At 39.3% G+C, this 15,145-nt stretch overlaps 1 protein-coding gene across 2 annotated transcripts in view; it reads left to right on the top strand.

The window, feature by feature from the left end:
* Positions 1-15,145, top strand: part of PTPRQ (protein tyrosine phosphatase receptor type Q) — a gene marked incomplete at its 5' end in the record, with an annotated part of 279,161 nt that overhangs the window by 131,204 nt on the left and 132,812 nt on the right. For both annotated transcript variants that reach the window (XM_080660148.1, XM_080660147.1), the window contains 2 exons: positions 12,562-12,722; positions 13,431-13,576. In XM_080660148.1, coding sequence (XP_080516274.1) covers positions 12,562-12,722; positions 13,431-13,576 — 307 coding nt within the window. The remainder of the gene's footprint in view (positions 1-12,561; positions 12,723-13,430; positions 13,577-15,145) is intronic.

Genomic DNA, 15,145 nt, shown 5'->3' with positions numbered 1-15,145 from the left:
TCCATCAGACCCACTTACTCTAGGAATTCAGCTATAATTCTAAGTTATCTATTTTATAAAATTCTGAACTTTATAAAAAGATAGTAGGACGTATTGCATTGGCATTTATTTATATTATACTACCTTTCCAGAATATAGCAAGACTATATAATTTTGTATGGTTTATATGAATTCAGATGTTATATAAAATGACCTTGTGTTCTGTGACTGGTTCTTTGTGCTTTTTGTAATGTTGCTGTGGGAAGTGAGGACACTGATTCAGGGTAACTCATTCTTTTCTCAACCCCTCTGGATTTAGTTCAATTGCTTTTGGGTAAATAATTTAAAGTTCACCTCCCTAACAGTGCTTTTTCTTTCCTCTTTCTATGAGTATTTCTTTTCTGTTTCATTCCTAAGATAGATTCTAGGTACAGGGGCAGTCCAATGAAACTGGGGTGAGGGAATTTCAAGTCTGTGATACCGTGATTTATCTGACCTGGCTTCTGGGGAATCATTCAGGTACTGACCTGCAGTCATAGCTTCTAGTTTCAATGTTCTTACTTTCTGTTTTGTCCTTGATCCAACCCCAGGCTTATTCTAGTGCCCTGGGTCTCAGCATGTCTGTCTCAACCCCCAGAGGCACTTGGTTGTTTTCCCTTCCCGCATCTGCAGTGTGCAGGATGCGAAGGTGACTTCCACACCCTTCCCTAGCACTTCATTGTCCACTAGAGGAGCCCTTAGGTCTTGCTGGCCATGGTACTATATAGAAGACAAAGATTTTCTGAGAGGCTTGTCATTTCTCTTCATCCTGAGAAGGAACAAGTCCTTTACAATGGGATTTCTTTCACAAACCTATTTGGATGTTTTGATCACTCTACCATCACCCTAAGATCCCAGGACACCCTAGTTATATTGCTTTGCCCTTTTCTTCCTCTAACTCTTTTTCAGTAGTGCAAAGCTTTTTATTTTTTTTACTAGTAGCCCTGTGCAAGAATATGTGCGCCAGTAGCTCACCAGTAGCTCGGTGCTGCCCTCCAGTAGCTCTCCGCCCGCTGTCCCCCTCCCCGCTGCCCCATAGCTTGCTGCCCTGCCCCCTCCTGTAGCTCTCCACCGCCCACTTGTAGCTTGCTTCCCCACCCTCCTGCTGATCTGTGATCCGGTCGTTACACAGTGGGTTGTTACGCTTCACGGCGTAATGACCATTTGCACATTACATCTATATTTTATAAGATTTTTATTCTTGGTTGATAAAAACTTTATTTTTTTATATACTCCTTCCTCTCTACACCATCATTACTTATCAAACTCTGTGGTCTCAAATCATACAGGATTGACTCTTGATGTATAAAGAGAATGTAGAAAAAATTTTTCCCTCTACAAAATTTGGTTTCATTTTACACACACACACACACACACACACACACACACACAGAGAGAGAGAGAGATAGCTTGAGAGGGAGGAGGCAGGGGAAAGGAAAAAGAGAGAGAGAGAGAGAGAAAGAGAGAGAGAGAGACCCTTTGTGTTTCAAGATTTACTTCTTTGTTTATTACTATATCCAGAACAGAAAGCCACCTGGCTTATAATTGAGATCATATTTTGAATGGATGAATGAACTAAAAGTATATTTTAAGAGTTAAAAATTGATATTGACTTTTTCTCTTTGACTCTCTGCCATAAGAGCAGTGATGCTCTTCCAGACAAAGGATGCCTCAGGTTGAATGGAGTAAGATCACATAAAGAAAGAGCAAAAGTGGAAAAACATGTCAGCATGTTCAAGAATATTATCTGTAACAGACTCAGATATATATTAATGATAATTAAGTATAGAGAGACATTTTTAAATTTCCAGTATCTTCTCACTAAGATACTCATTGGAAGCTTTAGAAACTTTAGCTCATGTAGTTTAAGGAATAGTCATAATTCTTGTTTCTTTCACAATCACTAATGCCTTTTTTGGATTTTTTTCATATGATTTATTGGGAAAATTAGGAGGCAGGTATTATAACAGTGCACATGGGTTTTGAGTCAAAGAGACATGGGTTTGAATCCTGACTCTGACACTTATTTACCTGTATAGTTCTCTTAAAATAGTGTATAAATTGTGGCTATTATTATTAGCAGGGTTTCTATTTCTCTCATAATTCTACTTCCACTGTTTCAGTTGTTCCAATAATAACTTTAAGAAACAACAACAACAGCATCTTTGGTTATTTACTCTTTTCACTATGTCCACAAAATGCAGGCTTCTTCTTTTTTTTAACTTTTAAATAAGTCTTTATTGTTCAGATTATTACAGTTGTTCCTCTTTTTTCTCACCATAGCTCCCCTCCACCCGGTTCCCACCCCACCCCATGCCCTTACCCCCACCATTGTCCTCGCCCATAGGTGTTCGATTTTCGTCCAGTCTTTTCCCCCACCCCACACCCCCTTCCCCCCAAGAATTGTCAGTCCACTCCCTTTCTATGGCCCTGATTCTATTATATTCACCAGTTAATTCTGTTCATCAGATTTTTTATTCACTCGATTTTTAGATTCACTTGTTGATAGATATGTATTTGTTGTCACTTTGTTGTTCATAATTTTTATCTTTACCTTTTTCTTCTTCCTCTTCTTAAAGAATACCCTTCAGCATTTCATATAATACTGGTTTGGTGGTGATGAACTCCTTTAGCTTGTTCTTATCTGGGAAGCTCTTTATCTGACCTTCAATTCTAAATTATAGCTTTGCTGGGTAGAGTAATCTTGGTTGTAGGTTCTTGCTATTCATCACTTTGAATATTTCTTGCCACTCCCTTCTGGCCTGCATAGTTTCTGTTGAGAAATCAGCTGACAGTCGTATGGGTACTCCCTTGTAGGTAACTAACTGTTTTTATCTTGCTGCTTTTAATATTCTCTCTTTGTCTTTTGCTCTTGGCATTTTAATTATGATGTGTCTTGGTGTGGTCCTCTTTGGATGCCTCTTGTTTGGGGTTCTCCGTGCTTCCTGGACTTGTAAGTCTATTGCTTTCGCCATGTAGGGGAAGTTTTCTGTCATTATTTCTTCAAATAGGTTTTCAATATCTTGCTCTCTCTCCTCTTCTGGCATCCCCATAATTCGGATGTTGGTACGCTTGAAGTTGTCCCAGAGGCTCCTTACACTATCTTCATATTTTTGTATTCTTTTTTCTTTTTGCTTTTCCGGTTGGGTGTTTTTTGCTTCTTTGTATTTCAAATCTTTGACTTGATCCTTGGGATTCTCTAGTCTGCTGTTGGATCTCTGTATATTATTCTTTATTTCAGTCAATGTATGCTTAATTTCTAGTTGGTCCTTTTTCATATCCTTGAGGGTCTCACTAAATTTCTTGGAGGTTTCTAGAAGATTCTTGAGTAACTTTATAACCGTGGTTTTGAACTCTATATCCAGTAGTTTGCTCTCCTCCATTTCTTTCATTTGTGACCTGTTTCTTTGTCTCCGCATTTTGGCTGCTTCCCTGTGTTGATAGAGTGGCTTTGTGTGCTAGGTGTCTTATAGGGCCCAGTGGCTCAGCCTCCCCAGTCACCTGAGGTGGACACTGGTGGTGCACCCCTTTGTGGGCTGTGTGCACAGTTTGTTGTAGTTAAGCCTTGATTGCTATTGGTATCACTGGGAGGGATTGACCTCCAGACCAATTGGCTGTGAGGACCAGTTGTGTCTACAATGGGAGAACTGCTGTGCTGGAAACACCCTTATGGGGCAGGACTTGCTTCAGTGGGGCTTTGATGCTCACTGAGTCTGCTCCCTGAGTGTGTCTCTTATGGATCTGAAGAGTTGTAATCTGGTGTGGTCTCACTTTGACCACTGGGTGCACTGGCTCTTGGATCTCCAAGGAGGTGCAAAGTCAACCCCTGCCTGAGGTCATCCAGCAGGAGCTACAAAGAGATCTGCAGATTCTTCCTCTTAGTTTGGGGTTTGGAGGTGCCCAGATAAGGTGCAGCTGTGAAGCAATGCAGGCTCCTGAACAGCCTTAGGCCTTCTTTTGGAAGCTCTGGGGTCTTTGACCCAGCTGCAGTTTGTTAGGTTAGGTTGCAAAAGGCCAGGCCATTCATATGCAAATACCTCTGCGCACAGCTTGGGTGGGGTTGTAAATTGGGTGGGGCGTGATCTCAGGGAATCACAAGGGGCGGAGCAAACAGCAATGGTTGCCCATTGGCCCTGCCCCGAATAAGTCCCTGGGTCTCTGTGTCCTGCGGCACCATGCAGAAACAATGATCGCTGAGACCACCTCTGAGAGAAAGCTGCCCTTGTGTTCCAGCCTGATGCCGGACAGTCCAGTTTCTCCCCATATGAGTTTGGGTCCCCAGAGTCTGCCCAGTACTGGAATTCAGAGCAGTCAGGAGTTTGTATCTCCCTCTCGATTGAAAAAGATAACAGCGTACCCAGTTGTCAGCTTGTTTCCACGCGTGCCTCTGTACCTTTGCTCTTCTGCACCTCTGCACCTCCTACCAGTCTAGATGCGCTTTTCTCTTTCCTTTTTGTTGTAGAACTTCCACTCAGCCAGCCTTCCTGTGGTTCTAGATGATATCTGTTTTTCCTTTAGTTGTAGTTTTGATGTGGTTGTGCAAGACAGCAAGTTCAGGTGTTTACCTATGCTGCCATCTGGTTCCTCTCCCTTTTTAAAAAAAATATATTTTTATTGATTTCAGAGAGGAAGGGAGAGGGAGAAAGAGATAGAAACATCAATGATGAAAGAGAACCACTGACTGGCTGCTTCCTGCACTCCCCACACTGGTGATCAAGCCCACAGCCCGGGCATGTGCCCTTGGCCAGAATTGAACCTGGGATCCTTCAGTCCACAGGCCAGAGCTGTATCCACTGAGCCAAACCAGCTAGGGCTGCAGGCTTCGTATTACATTTATTATATTGGATGACTTCTTTCTTTGTCATGAGCATTTCCTTACAAAAAATTCATGAAGAATAATGCACAATCATTTTATATCCACTACTTTGTGAGTCATGTATGTTTTGAGGATGTCTCAGAAATCTGTTTTCATCCATCACATTCTAAATTAACTTTTCCTTCTAAAGTTCACTTTGTGAAATAAATTTTATCATCTAGCAATATGGTTAAGAAGTATTTTTCCTCAGTTATACTGATAAATTATACTTTTACTAGAGGCACGGTGCACGAAATTCGTGCACAGGGGTGTGTGTCCTTCAGCCCAGCCTGCACCCTCCCCAATCTGGGACCCTTTGAGGGATGTCAACCCTCTCACAATCCAGGACTGCTGGCTCCCAACTGCTCACCTGCCTGCCTTCCTGATTGCCCCTAACCCAGGGGTGGGCAAACTTTTTGACTCGAGGGCCACAATGGGTTCTTAAACTGGACCGGAGGGCTGGAACAAAAGCATGGATGGAGTGTTTGTGTGAACTAATATAAATTCAAAGTAAAGGAGCGGAGGGGAGAGCAAGAGAACCAGATAGAACAGCCAGATCCGGCCCGCGGGCCATAGTTTGCCCACGGCTGCCCTAAGCACTTCTGCCTGCCAGCCCGATCACCCCCTAACCACTCCCCTGACAGCCTGTTTGCCCCTAACTGCCCTCCCCTGCAGGCCTGGTCACCCATAACTGCCTTCCCCTGCAGGCCTGGTCACCCCTAACTGCTCTCCCCTGCAGGCCTGCCCCCCCCCAACTGCTCTCCCCTGCAGACCTGGGACCCCTCCAACTGCCCTTCTTTGCAGGCCCAGTCGCCCCCAACTTCCCTCCTCTGCTGGCCTGGTCTCCCCTAACTGCCCTCCCCTGCAGGTTTGATCACCTCCAACTGCCCTCCCTTGCAGGCCTGGTCCCTCCCAACCGCTCTCCCCTGCTGGCCTGATCACCCACAACTGCCCTCCCTTGCAGGCCTGGTCACTCCCAACTGCCCTCCCCTGCTGACCATCTTGTGGTGGCCATCTTGTGTCCACATGGAGGCAGCCATCTTTGACCACATGGGGGCAGCCATCTTGTGTGTTGGGGTGATGGTCAATTTGCATATTACTCTTTTATTAGATAAGATGTTTTCAAACAATACATAACCCTTGTATTTTTAGAGCAACTACTATTAAACAAATAAATTCCTATTAGAGCACAGTAAGCTTATTCTTCAAATACACTTTGGATTAAGTAGATTGATGTAAAGCTTATTTATTTACTTTATGTTTGTATTCAACTTGGATTTATTTAGCCATTTTACTTCTATATTATCAGTAAATTTTAATAGTAGTTTTCTCCTTTGGGTATAAAACTTCTGAGTTAATGCTCTATAAGTTTAGCCAAAAGACTGTGAAATAAAAGTGATGCTGAAAATTCTAGCTTATGTAGAGATCTTGGCCTTGAAATGTTTCTTACTTTTCTTAGCAGTAATTATGAAAAACAATTCTGAATCAGTTTGACAGATGTTTATTATACTCTGCAGGGAGATATAAAATATATAGAAGGCTAAAATGATGATAGACTAATTAGAGATAAAATGTAATATGTAAAATAATTTAAAGACACTTGCTAAGCAATATGTTTGGCAGTCAAACAATTCTGAACAACATTTTTTTATCAAATGTCATTAGTCTAATAATTTCCCTTGTAACATGAAAGCGTACTTTAGAAAATGGCCTTTCATATGCTAAAAAGTATGTTTAGTCCTATTTCTTCCAGTTTTCTAAAAGATTTTCACCCTTTTACAAATACCTAATGGTTTGAGCATATGATATAGATTAATAGTCAGGATGGGAAGAGGCCCATTTTAAATTTCATTAATTTACTCCCATTTTAGAATGAAGGTGGTAAAGATAGAGTCATAAGTTAGGAGAGCATCTCAGTGGAAACAGTATATGAAGTCTCTGAGGCAGCATGAATTAACTGTATCAATAAGTTGATAAACAGCATTATAGACATGGAAGATTGGGGCCAAACTGAGATTATGAGTGATACACCGATAGAGGGAATGGTTGAGTAAAAGGGTGCTCTTGATCTTTTAACTTGAGGTTTCTAGTGAGATGGTAAAAGTTCTCTGTCTTTGCTCTTTCTTGATAGTCATTTTGTTCAAGGGTACACAAGTTTTACTGTTTCATGCTTTCACATGTATTTATAGACCCTCATAGAACACTTATTCTTGAGCAGAAAGATGCATAAACCTGAATGCTCATTGCAGTGTTCATCACAGCCACAACAAGATCTAACTTACCAACCACAGTAGATTAATTAATAAAAAATGAGGAATATTCATTGAATGGGCTACTATAGAGCAGTTAAAATGGATAAACTTGAACTATAGGTATCAAACATGATAAATATCACAACATAATTATAAACTAAAAAGGCAAGTTTAGTGAGTAAAATAGGTGAGCAAAACACATCTATCTATATATATAAAAAGCCAGCAATCATAACTCCATAACGACCAGTACAACTGGCCAGTGAACCGCCCGATCAGGGAGTGGGGCCAGCTGGCCAACCTCCCACAGCCCCTTCCCCTGGCTGGCCCCACCCTTGATTGACCCCCAACCCCAATAGGGGGTGGGTCCAGTCGGCCAACCTCCTGTGTCCCCTCTCCCCGATCACCCCCCCCCCCACACTCCAATCAGGGGCAGGTTTGGCTGGCCAACCACGCATGGCCCCTCCACCAGGCCACTGGCCCCCAATCGGCCCTCCCACCCCATTTGGGGGAAGGGCCAGCCAGCCCACCACCCACAATCCCTCCCCATGTTCAGCCCCACCCTTGGTCAGCCCCCACCACCCCATCAGCCCGAGGCCCCTCTCCCTAGCCAGCCCTGTCCCTGATCAGCACTCCCCCACACCACTTGGAGGTGGGGCTGGCCAGCCAACCTCCCATAGCCCCTCCCCCATCCGCTGACCCCTGATCGACTGCCCCACCCCATTTGGAGGCATGGCTAGCTGCTCCACCACCCACAGCTCCTCCCCATGGCCGGCCCCTCCCCCAACTGGCCCCTCCACCCCAATTGGGGGTGGAGTCCACCTGCCAATTGCCTGCGGCCCCTCCCTGCAGCAGGCCTGACCCTGATTGGACCCTATTCAGGGACGGGCCTGCCAGCCAACCTTCCACCATCTCCTCCTCCCAACAGACCTGGTCCCAATCCACCCCAATTGGGGCTGGGCTGACCAGACCCCACCTGTGCACAAATTCATGCACTGGGCCTCTAGTTTACATAAACATAAATAATATAAAATTATGCTATACCTTTTTTGTAATTTTTTAATTAAAAATTTTTTTAATTCTTGCTAGTCATTTTTAATGAATTACTTGGATAAAGCTTGAATGTCAAGGTGCACAAACAGGCTATGTGTTGACCACTCAGGCTTTGCTGGACCTGTAAACTATTAATAATTCTGACTAGAAATCCAGGAGCATTTAAAAATGAGTGGGTATCTGGTAAAACTTCAGGTTTCTTTGTTTCTTACTAAATTCAGAATACTTCTGCCATGTTCACTGTGATAGAATCACCTGAAGTTAGGCTGTCTTTAGATGGAACATTTGCCCTGTGATTTACCACAATTCCCTCCACAACTTGTTTTAAGGCCAATATTTTTAGTTGTTTATTTTGTCTGTCTGGATCTTAAATGTTTAAACCCTAAATCTAGGGGATCTCTTCATTTTGTTTGTGAAATACACAAAGCTGGGGAGATTGTAATTTCCTTGCATTACTGATTTGGGGAACAAAATGTCTTGGAGAGCTAAAGAAAAAAGCTCAAGAGGGATAGTAGTTACCATTTTGGGACAGATGTTATTAGTAAAGATTCTTTCAGTTTCTAGTGACTGAACCCAACCTAAAATGAATTATGCAAAAATGGGAACTTATTGACACATGTAGCTGAAAAGTCCAGGGGAATACTAACCAGATGTAAGAGCTCAAATAATTTCATTAGACAATTAACAGCAAGAAACTTGACAAGGGCAACAGCAAGATAGTTGTGTCTGGAGTATAATGGCACACCAAAAAATGGGAAAGGATATAGCTGAAGATGTGGGTGGGCCAGAAACTACATAAATGAGAGAGGGGAGGAGGGGGAATAGAGAGACAGGAAATTAATCTTAGTATTGCATGGGATATTTAATTTAACCATACACCCAAATTTCACACCCCTGCAGAAAACATCCCAAGAACGTTCCATTACTCTTAGAATAAAATCCAAATTTCTTATTTAGCCTGAGGGAATCTATCCACTCTCAGGGAATGAAATGTTTCTCCTTCAACTCAAGCATAATTCATGCTTCTGTCTTCTGGACCCTAATTCCTTATCTTCTCCAAGCCCCTGGTTTAAAGTGCATTCTTAGCTTCAAACACATTTTCTTTAGTGGATTTTCCCTCTAAATCTTAAAAATATGTCTTTTTCTGCTAAAAGCAAACAAGCAAAACAAAATTAAACCAAATTAACCAGCTAACCAAATGATGACAATAAGAGCAGTAGCAGCAATTGAATACCCTATGTTGACTCAGACTTTCTCTGAGACTGTAGAAAAGCTTTAGGATTATAGAATGTGCAACTAATTATTCCTTGCTCGTTTGGGTCTGTTTAACACCCAATTACTAAACTTCTGAAGTGTAACATAGAAGAGCAGTTTCCTTGTACTGGGAACATATAAGGGAGATAATGATTTGATAAAAACTCAAGTAATTGGATATTGAAATTCTTTGTTTTGGGGTAATGGAATTTAGTGAATAAAAGGATCTATTTAGAATCCTATATAATAAAAAGCTAATATGCAAATTGTCCCCTCCATCAGGAGTTCGATCTGGTGTTCGACCAGGGGGCAGGGCCGACTGGCCAACCACCCGTGGCCCCTCTCCCCTGCCAGCCTGACCCGATCAGCCCTGATCAGGGCAGGCCAGCCAGACCCCACCCATCCACGAATTTCTGCACCGGGCCTCCAGTATTTAGATAACAGCAGATTAAAGTTTTGAAAATGAATTAATAGAAATGAATGTATTATCAGATTAGATTGCCCACAGGAAACAAAATATAAAATGATGTAGTTTAGAATGAAGACCTTGACCTTTCATAGAGGCTCAAGCCTATGTAGAAAACCATTCAGGTTCACACTTAGGGAAATGGGAAAAAATCTTTAAGTCTTTCCATGGGGTTTTTGTATTCATGATTACTTTATAGGCCATTGCTGCCTGGCATGGTCTCGATGTGATAAAAATTAAGCAAAGAAATTGATAATGCAAAGAAATGCTTTTAGGCTTTAGAATTTTCTTTATGCCCTAAAAATTATATTTTACTAGAGACCCAGTGCACGAATTCATGCTTGGGTGGGGTCCCTTGGCCTAGCCGGAGATCGGGGCTGATTGGGGGCTGTCTCACCCAGTCCCGATCAGGGCCTATCAGGGGGGCCAGCTGGCCTGAGAGGGACCGCAGGAACACTGCAGGACATGGCTGGCCCTCTTGCCCAATGCCTATTGGCCGGAACCCAGCTGCAAGCTAACCTACCGGTCAGAGCATCTGCCCCCTGGTGGTCAGTGCACGTCATAGCAACTGGTTGGACACAGCATATTATGCTTTTATTATATAGGATATTTTTCTGAATAATTTCAGAGTCATTTGAATAGTTTTGACTTATCAAGTTTCAAATAGCTTTAAAAATGTTGTAATAAGTTCCTAGAACTAAATCACTAAAATGATTTCACTGAAGATTCCCCTCAAGTTTTTTTCCCAGTTTGAAAATTTGTACTAATTAGGAGCTTTGGCTGATGTTGGAAGTTATGTATTTTAGAGGTTAAGTATTGTGTGACATTTATATTTCTTCTATTTCTACACTGTTTGTGACTGTGGATTTATATTTCTTCTATTTCTACACTGTTTGTGACTGTGGAGTTAGATCTGTTTTGTCAGGTAGGCTTCCTTTCTTGCTCTTTCCACCTCACTCAACCTTCTATTCTACTCTCCATTCTTACAAACTAGCTCTGTAGTAAACAACTTCCTGCATCTTTAGGGCTATTGTTTTATTTTCCTTTTCTACTCATTAGTCACAACTCATTTTTTGCTCATTCCTTTTTATTTTTCTTCACTTTTAGGCACTGGCGGGGTTAGGATTTATTATTCTCATCTTTAAGGAAGTGACATGGTTATTAATGAATAGTTTTATACTTATTTACTGCTTTTTCTTTCTGTATCTTACTTGTATTTATGTCCAACAGAGCTCCTGACATAAAGTGGATACTCAATAAATTTTGTTGAATTTTACTGAATATTGATTGTATGTATGTCACCTCTAAATTCAGAGAGGGTGGAGAAGGTATATTTCTTTGTTTTTTGGAGCACTATCTAAAAGAACAATAATTCCTAACTCCAACATATATTGTTCTCTATTCAAAAGACTCAAATAAAATAAAGAAAATGCATGAACAAGTTATTAAAAAATGACCAATAAAATTATAAGAAGACATTGTATCTCACTCACCATCAGAGATGTGAAAATTATATAGATTTATTTTTTGTCAATTAAACTTGCAGAAATTAAGAAGATTAATATCTAGACTAGTAGTGAGAGTTTGCCAAAATGTGTATTTTCACATATTAGTGTTGGATTAGGTACATTGCAGTGTTCTGCTGACATCCTCTGAGGCGTCCCAGATTGGAGAGGGTACAGGCTGGGCTGAAGGACACCCCCCCGCCCAATGCATGAATGAATTTCATGCACCGGGCCTCTAGTGTGTTTATAAAGAAGTAAAAATGAGATTACAAGAGATATGTATTTATTCTGTGATACTGGCCAATTTTCTTAAGTTATTTAATTAATTTTATTGCTCTTAAAATCTAAATTTATTTTAGAAATGTAGTTTTCAGCACCTCTCTATATAAATTCATTCTTTAATTTAGATTGTAATCTATACCCAGTTCAAAACTATGAAGCTTGAACAAACATAAGTGAAATAAAATAATTGTAGGACACTTTTACTTAGCAATATTTTGTTCTTTGATTCTTTTCCCTTCTCCTGAGTTTTACTACTTACTAGAACAGTATTTATTTTATTTTCTGGATTGACATTTTAAATACTTTTAAGATTTTAATTGAATGAGAGATATGAACTCTATTTTTTCCTATATGTTATATGTACATTATTTTCAGTCTTGTTCCTAATTAAATACATATTTGCTACTTTAGATACTACTATTCAGATATTTACTACTTATTCAAATTTGTCTGAAGTAGATATTACTTTTGTACAATATATGAAAAATGAGTTTGTTGATAAATATATAGTACAAATAAGATTTTGTCAACATTTAAAAGAACAAATATTTGAACAGCTAAAACATTGGTATGAAAAAAAATGCTGTGATTACTTTGAACATATAGTATGCCTAGAGATTCATTAAAATTAATCCAAACAAACTCTAATATGAACACATTAGACACTGACTATATCTGAAAACAAAGAAATTTGTTTATTGAATTCTGAAGTTCTCTCTTTCTAGCATTTCAGAATAAGTGGCATCATTATCTTATTAGTCTGGATTAATAAATTTCTGTGCACATGTTCATTTTTAATGTAATCTGCTCAAAATATATATGTAACATTTAATTTAAAAGTCAGTTCTACAGATAATCTTTTTTTTTCTCTCTCAGGGATAGGTCATCATTAAGAAGTATTAATGTAACTGAAATATCATTAGAATTTTCAGATTTGGACTATAATGTTGAATATAGTGCATATGTAACAGCTAGCACCAGATTTGGTGATGGGAAAAAAAGAAGCAATATTATTAACTTTCAAACACCTGAGGGAGGTGAGTTCTTATCCTTGTAGACAACGTAAAAGAATACCCTACCCTGACAAAATAAGTGTTAAATATAAATATATATTATTAAGCCTAATATCTATCATTGGTTGGATGCAAAATTGCTTTTTGGTCACTTTCTAGCTGTGTGATAATGGTAAAGTTAGCTGATCTCTCTGTGCCTCAATTTCCTATCTGTATTATGGAAACGATATAGTACCTACTTCACAAAGTTCTATGAGGATTTAATGAATCTATATTTGTAAATGCACTCAGAACAGAACTGGACACTTAGTAAACATTTTATGCGTTTGTTAAATGAGACAAAATAAAATGCACAAAGTCAGCTCTCTGCCATTGTCCTCTATTATTCGATTTAAAACTTCTAAGTTAGAATTTCATATTATGTATTCTATATTGGAAACGCGTAATAATGTTGTTTTTAAATCCAGGGCAATAGGCATGCTTCAGAGCTAAGGTAGTGTTTTATGATTAAGAATCAGTCTTTCCTCTGCTTGAATATTGCTATAGTTAGAGGGATTGCCCAGTGAGCCTTATGGATTTCATTTCTAACTTGTAATTAGATGGTCTTCCAATTTAAGGTTTTTTTTGGAAAAACAGTTATTATCACTTATCAAAAGCAGGTAAAATTTAGAACATTTCAGACATTATTTGGAGCCACAAGTTCAGTTTTCTGTTCAATTGCTTTTTTTATAGTACCGAGTGATCCCCCAAAAGATGTTCATTATGCAAATATCAGTTCTTCATCAATAATTCTCTTTTGGACACCACCTTCAAAACCTAATGGGGTTATACAATATTATTCTGTTTATTACAGAAATACTTCAGGTACTTTTGTGCAGGTAAGACCTGAGTTTTCTCCTAGTTCTTTATTTACATTCTTCAGTTGATGATGGTATAGACTGGACATGGTAGAAAAAATAATTTATCTTACATTGATAATTATCTGTAGTCATTTTATAAAGCTCCTATTGACAGAAAAATGTGGTGGAGAAATGTCAGATATATTTTAATCTCTCTATGTATGTGTACACACACACATTTCTATATTAGCTTCAAAGGTATTATCAACAATGAAGCTGCCACCTATTGAAAATTCTGTATAAAAATATGGCCCTTAATTCCACTCCTCTAAGAAGTGTTCTCTAAAGAGTTGATGGTTTCATTTACCCTCAATTATTTCTCAACTAAGAAAAATTTTCTTTTGTTTGTATACTATGTAAATACCTTTCATGTTTGGATATGTTTGTGTGTTTTTTATTTCTAAAAACTGTTTTCAATTGTTAGCTAGAGTTATAACTATTATTACTATGATCAGATATAATGAAAACTAGAAATGTGGTTAACTTGAGGTATACAAGGTACTAGGCTCACACACTTTGCATATGGACACTTACTTTCTAAGATATGAATGATAATATGAAAATAGCTAAAATGCATTTCATTTAGAAAATATTTTTATTTTGTTCAGCAGAATTTATTTTTCTAAACTAAATATTTTACAGAACTACTCTGTATTAAAAGAATAAAATTGGACTTGTGACTGAATCTGGATTGAAGAAGGATGGGCTATGATATGGAAAACACTAATTTAGAAAAAATCCTGCCGTTTACTGATAGACACTGTGGACATGCTGCATGTTGGTTGTGACTCTGGCCATTCTTATTTCTCTGTATCATTTTGAGCAGGAGAAGAGAGCTAAGTCTTAGACATTCCAGGTTGCCTGATCCTATTGGTGACTGACAACCTAGGTTTAGTTACTAGAGTGAGTCCTGTGAGCAGCAATCTCTGGGCCTAGAGCATGACTTGCTGCAGTGCATCTGTAGTCGAGTTTACGCTAATGAATGGGGTCAGAGCAGAACTTTGCAAGCTGCCTCAGCACTAACCCAGCAGTGAGTAAAAGAAAGTCCAGAGGTTGGTTTGGTTTTACATTCTGTTCTAGGCCTTCTAAGAAAGGAGTAAGAGGGAGGATCCTTCCCACCTCCTACTCTGTATGTCAAGCAATTTTTGCTGTACCCTTTGTTCTGCTCTATTTGGGGAAGAGATATGGGGTAACTATAATGTTGTTTATACATTTAGCAATGTCATTATGTCACAGAGGTTATTGGAATTGCAGATTTTTCTTCTTTCACACATTTAGCAAAAAACTTGCAAAGTAGTGTCAGTAATTCTGAATCTTATCAAAGCTTTTGCTTCTGTACAATTTACTTGATGGCTTATTCATGATTCTATTTTGTTTCTCCTTCTCCGTGTCTAAATAATCAAGTGTAAACATCTAACTGTGGTTTCAACATGATCTTATGAACTCCTTATTCAAACCTGGGTATATAAAACAATCCTGTTTGCAATTTATCTACCTTAGACAATGTAATATTTTATTAAATAATCTTGAGAATGCTTTTAAGTTTGA

The sequence above is a fragment of the Plecotus auritus genome (assembly GCF_963455305.1).
Source record: "Plecotus auritus genome assembly, chromosome: 3".
Classification (NCBI taxonomy): Eukaryota; Metazoa; Chordata; class Mammalia; order Chiroptera; family Vespertilionidae; genus Plecotus; species Plecotus auritus.
This window is presented reverse-complemented; position numbering and strand designations above follow the sequence as displayed.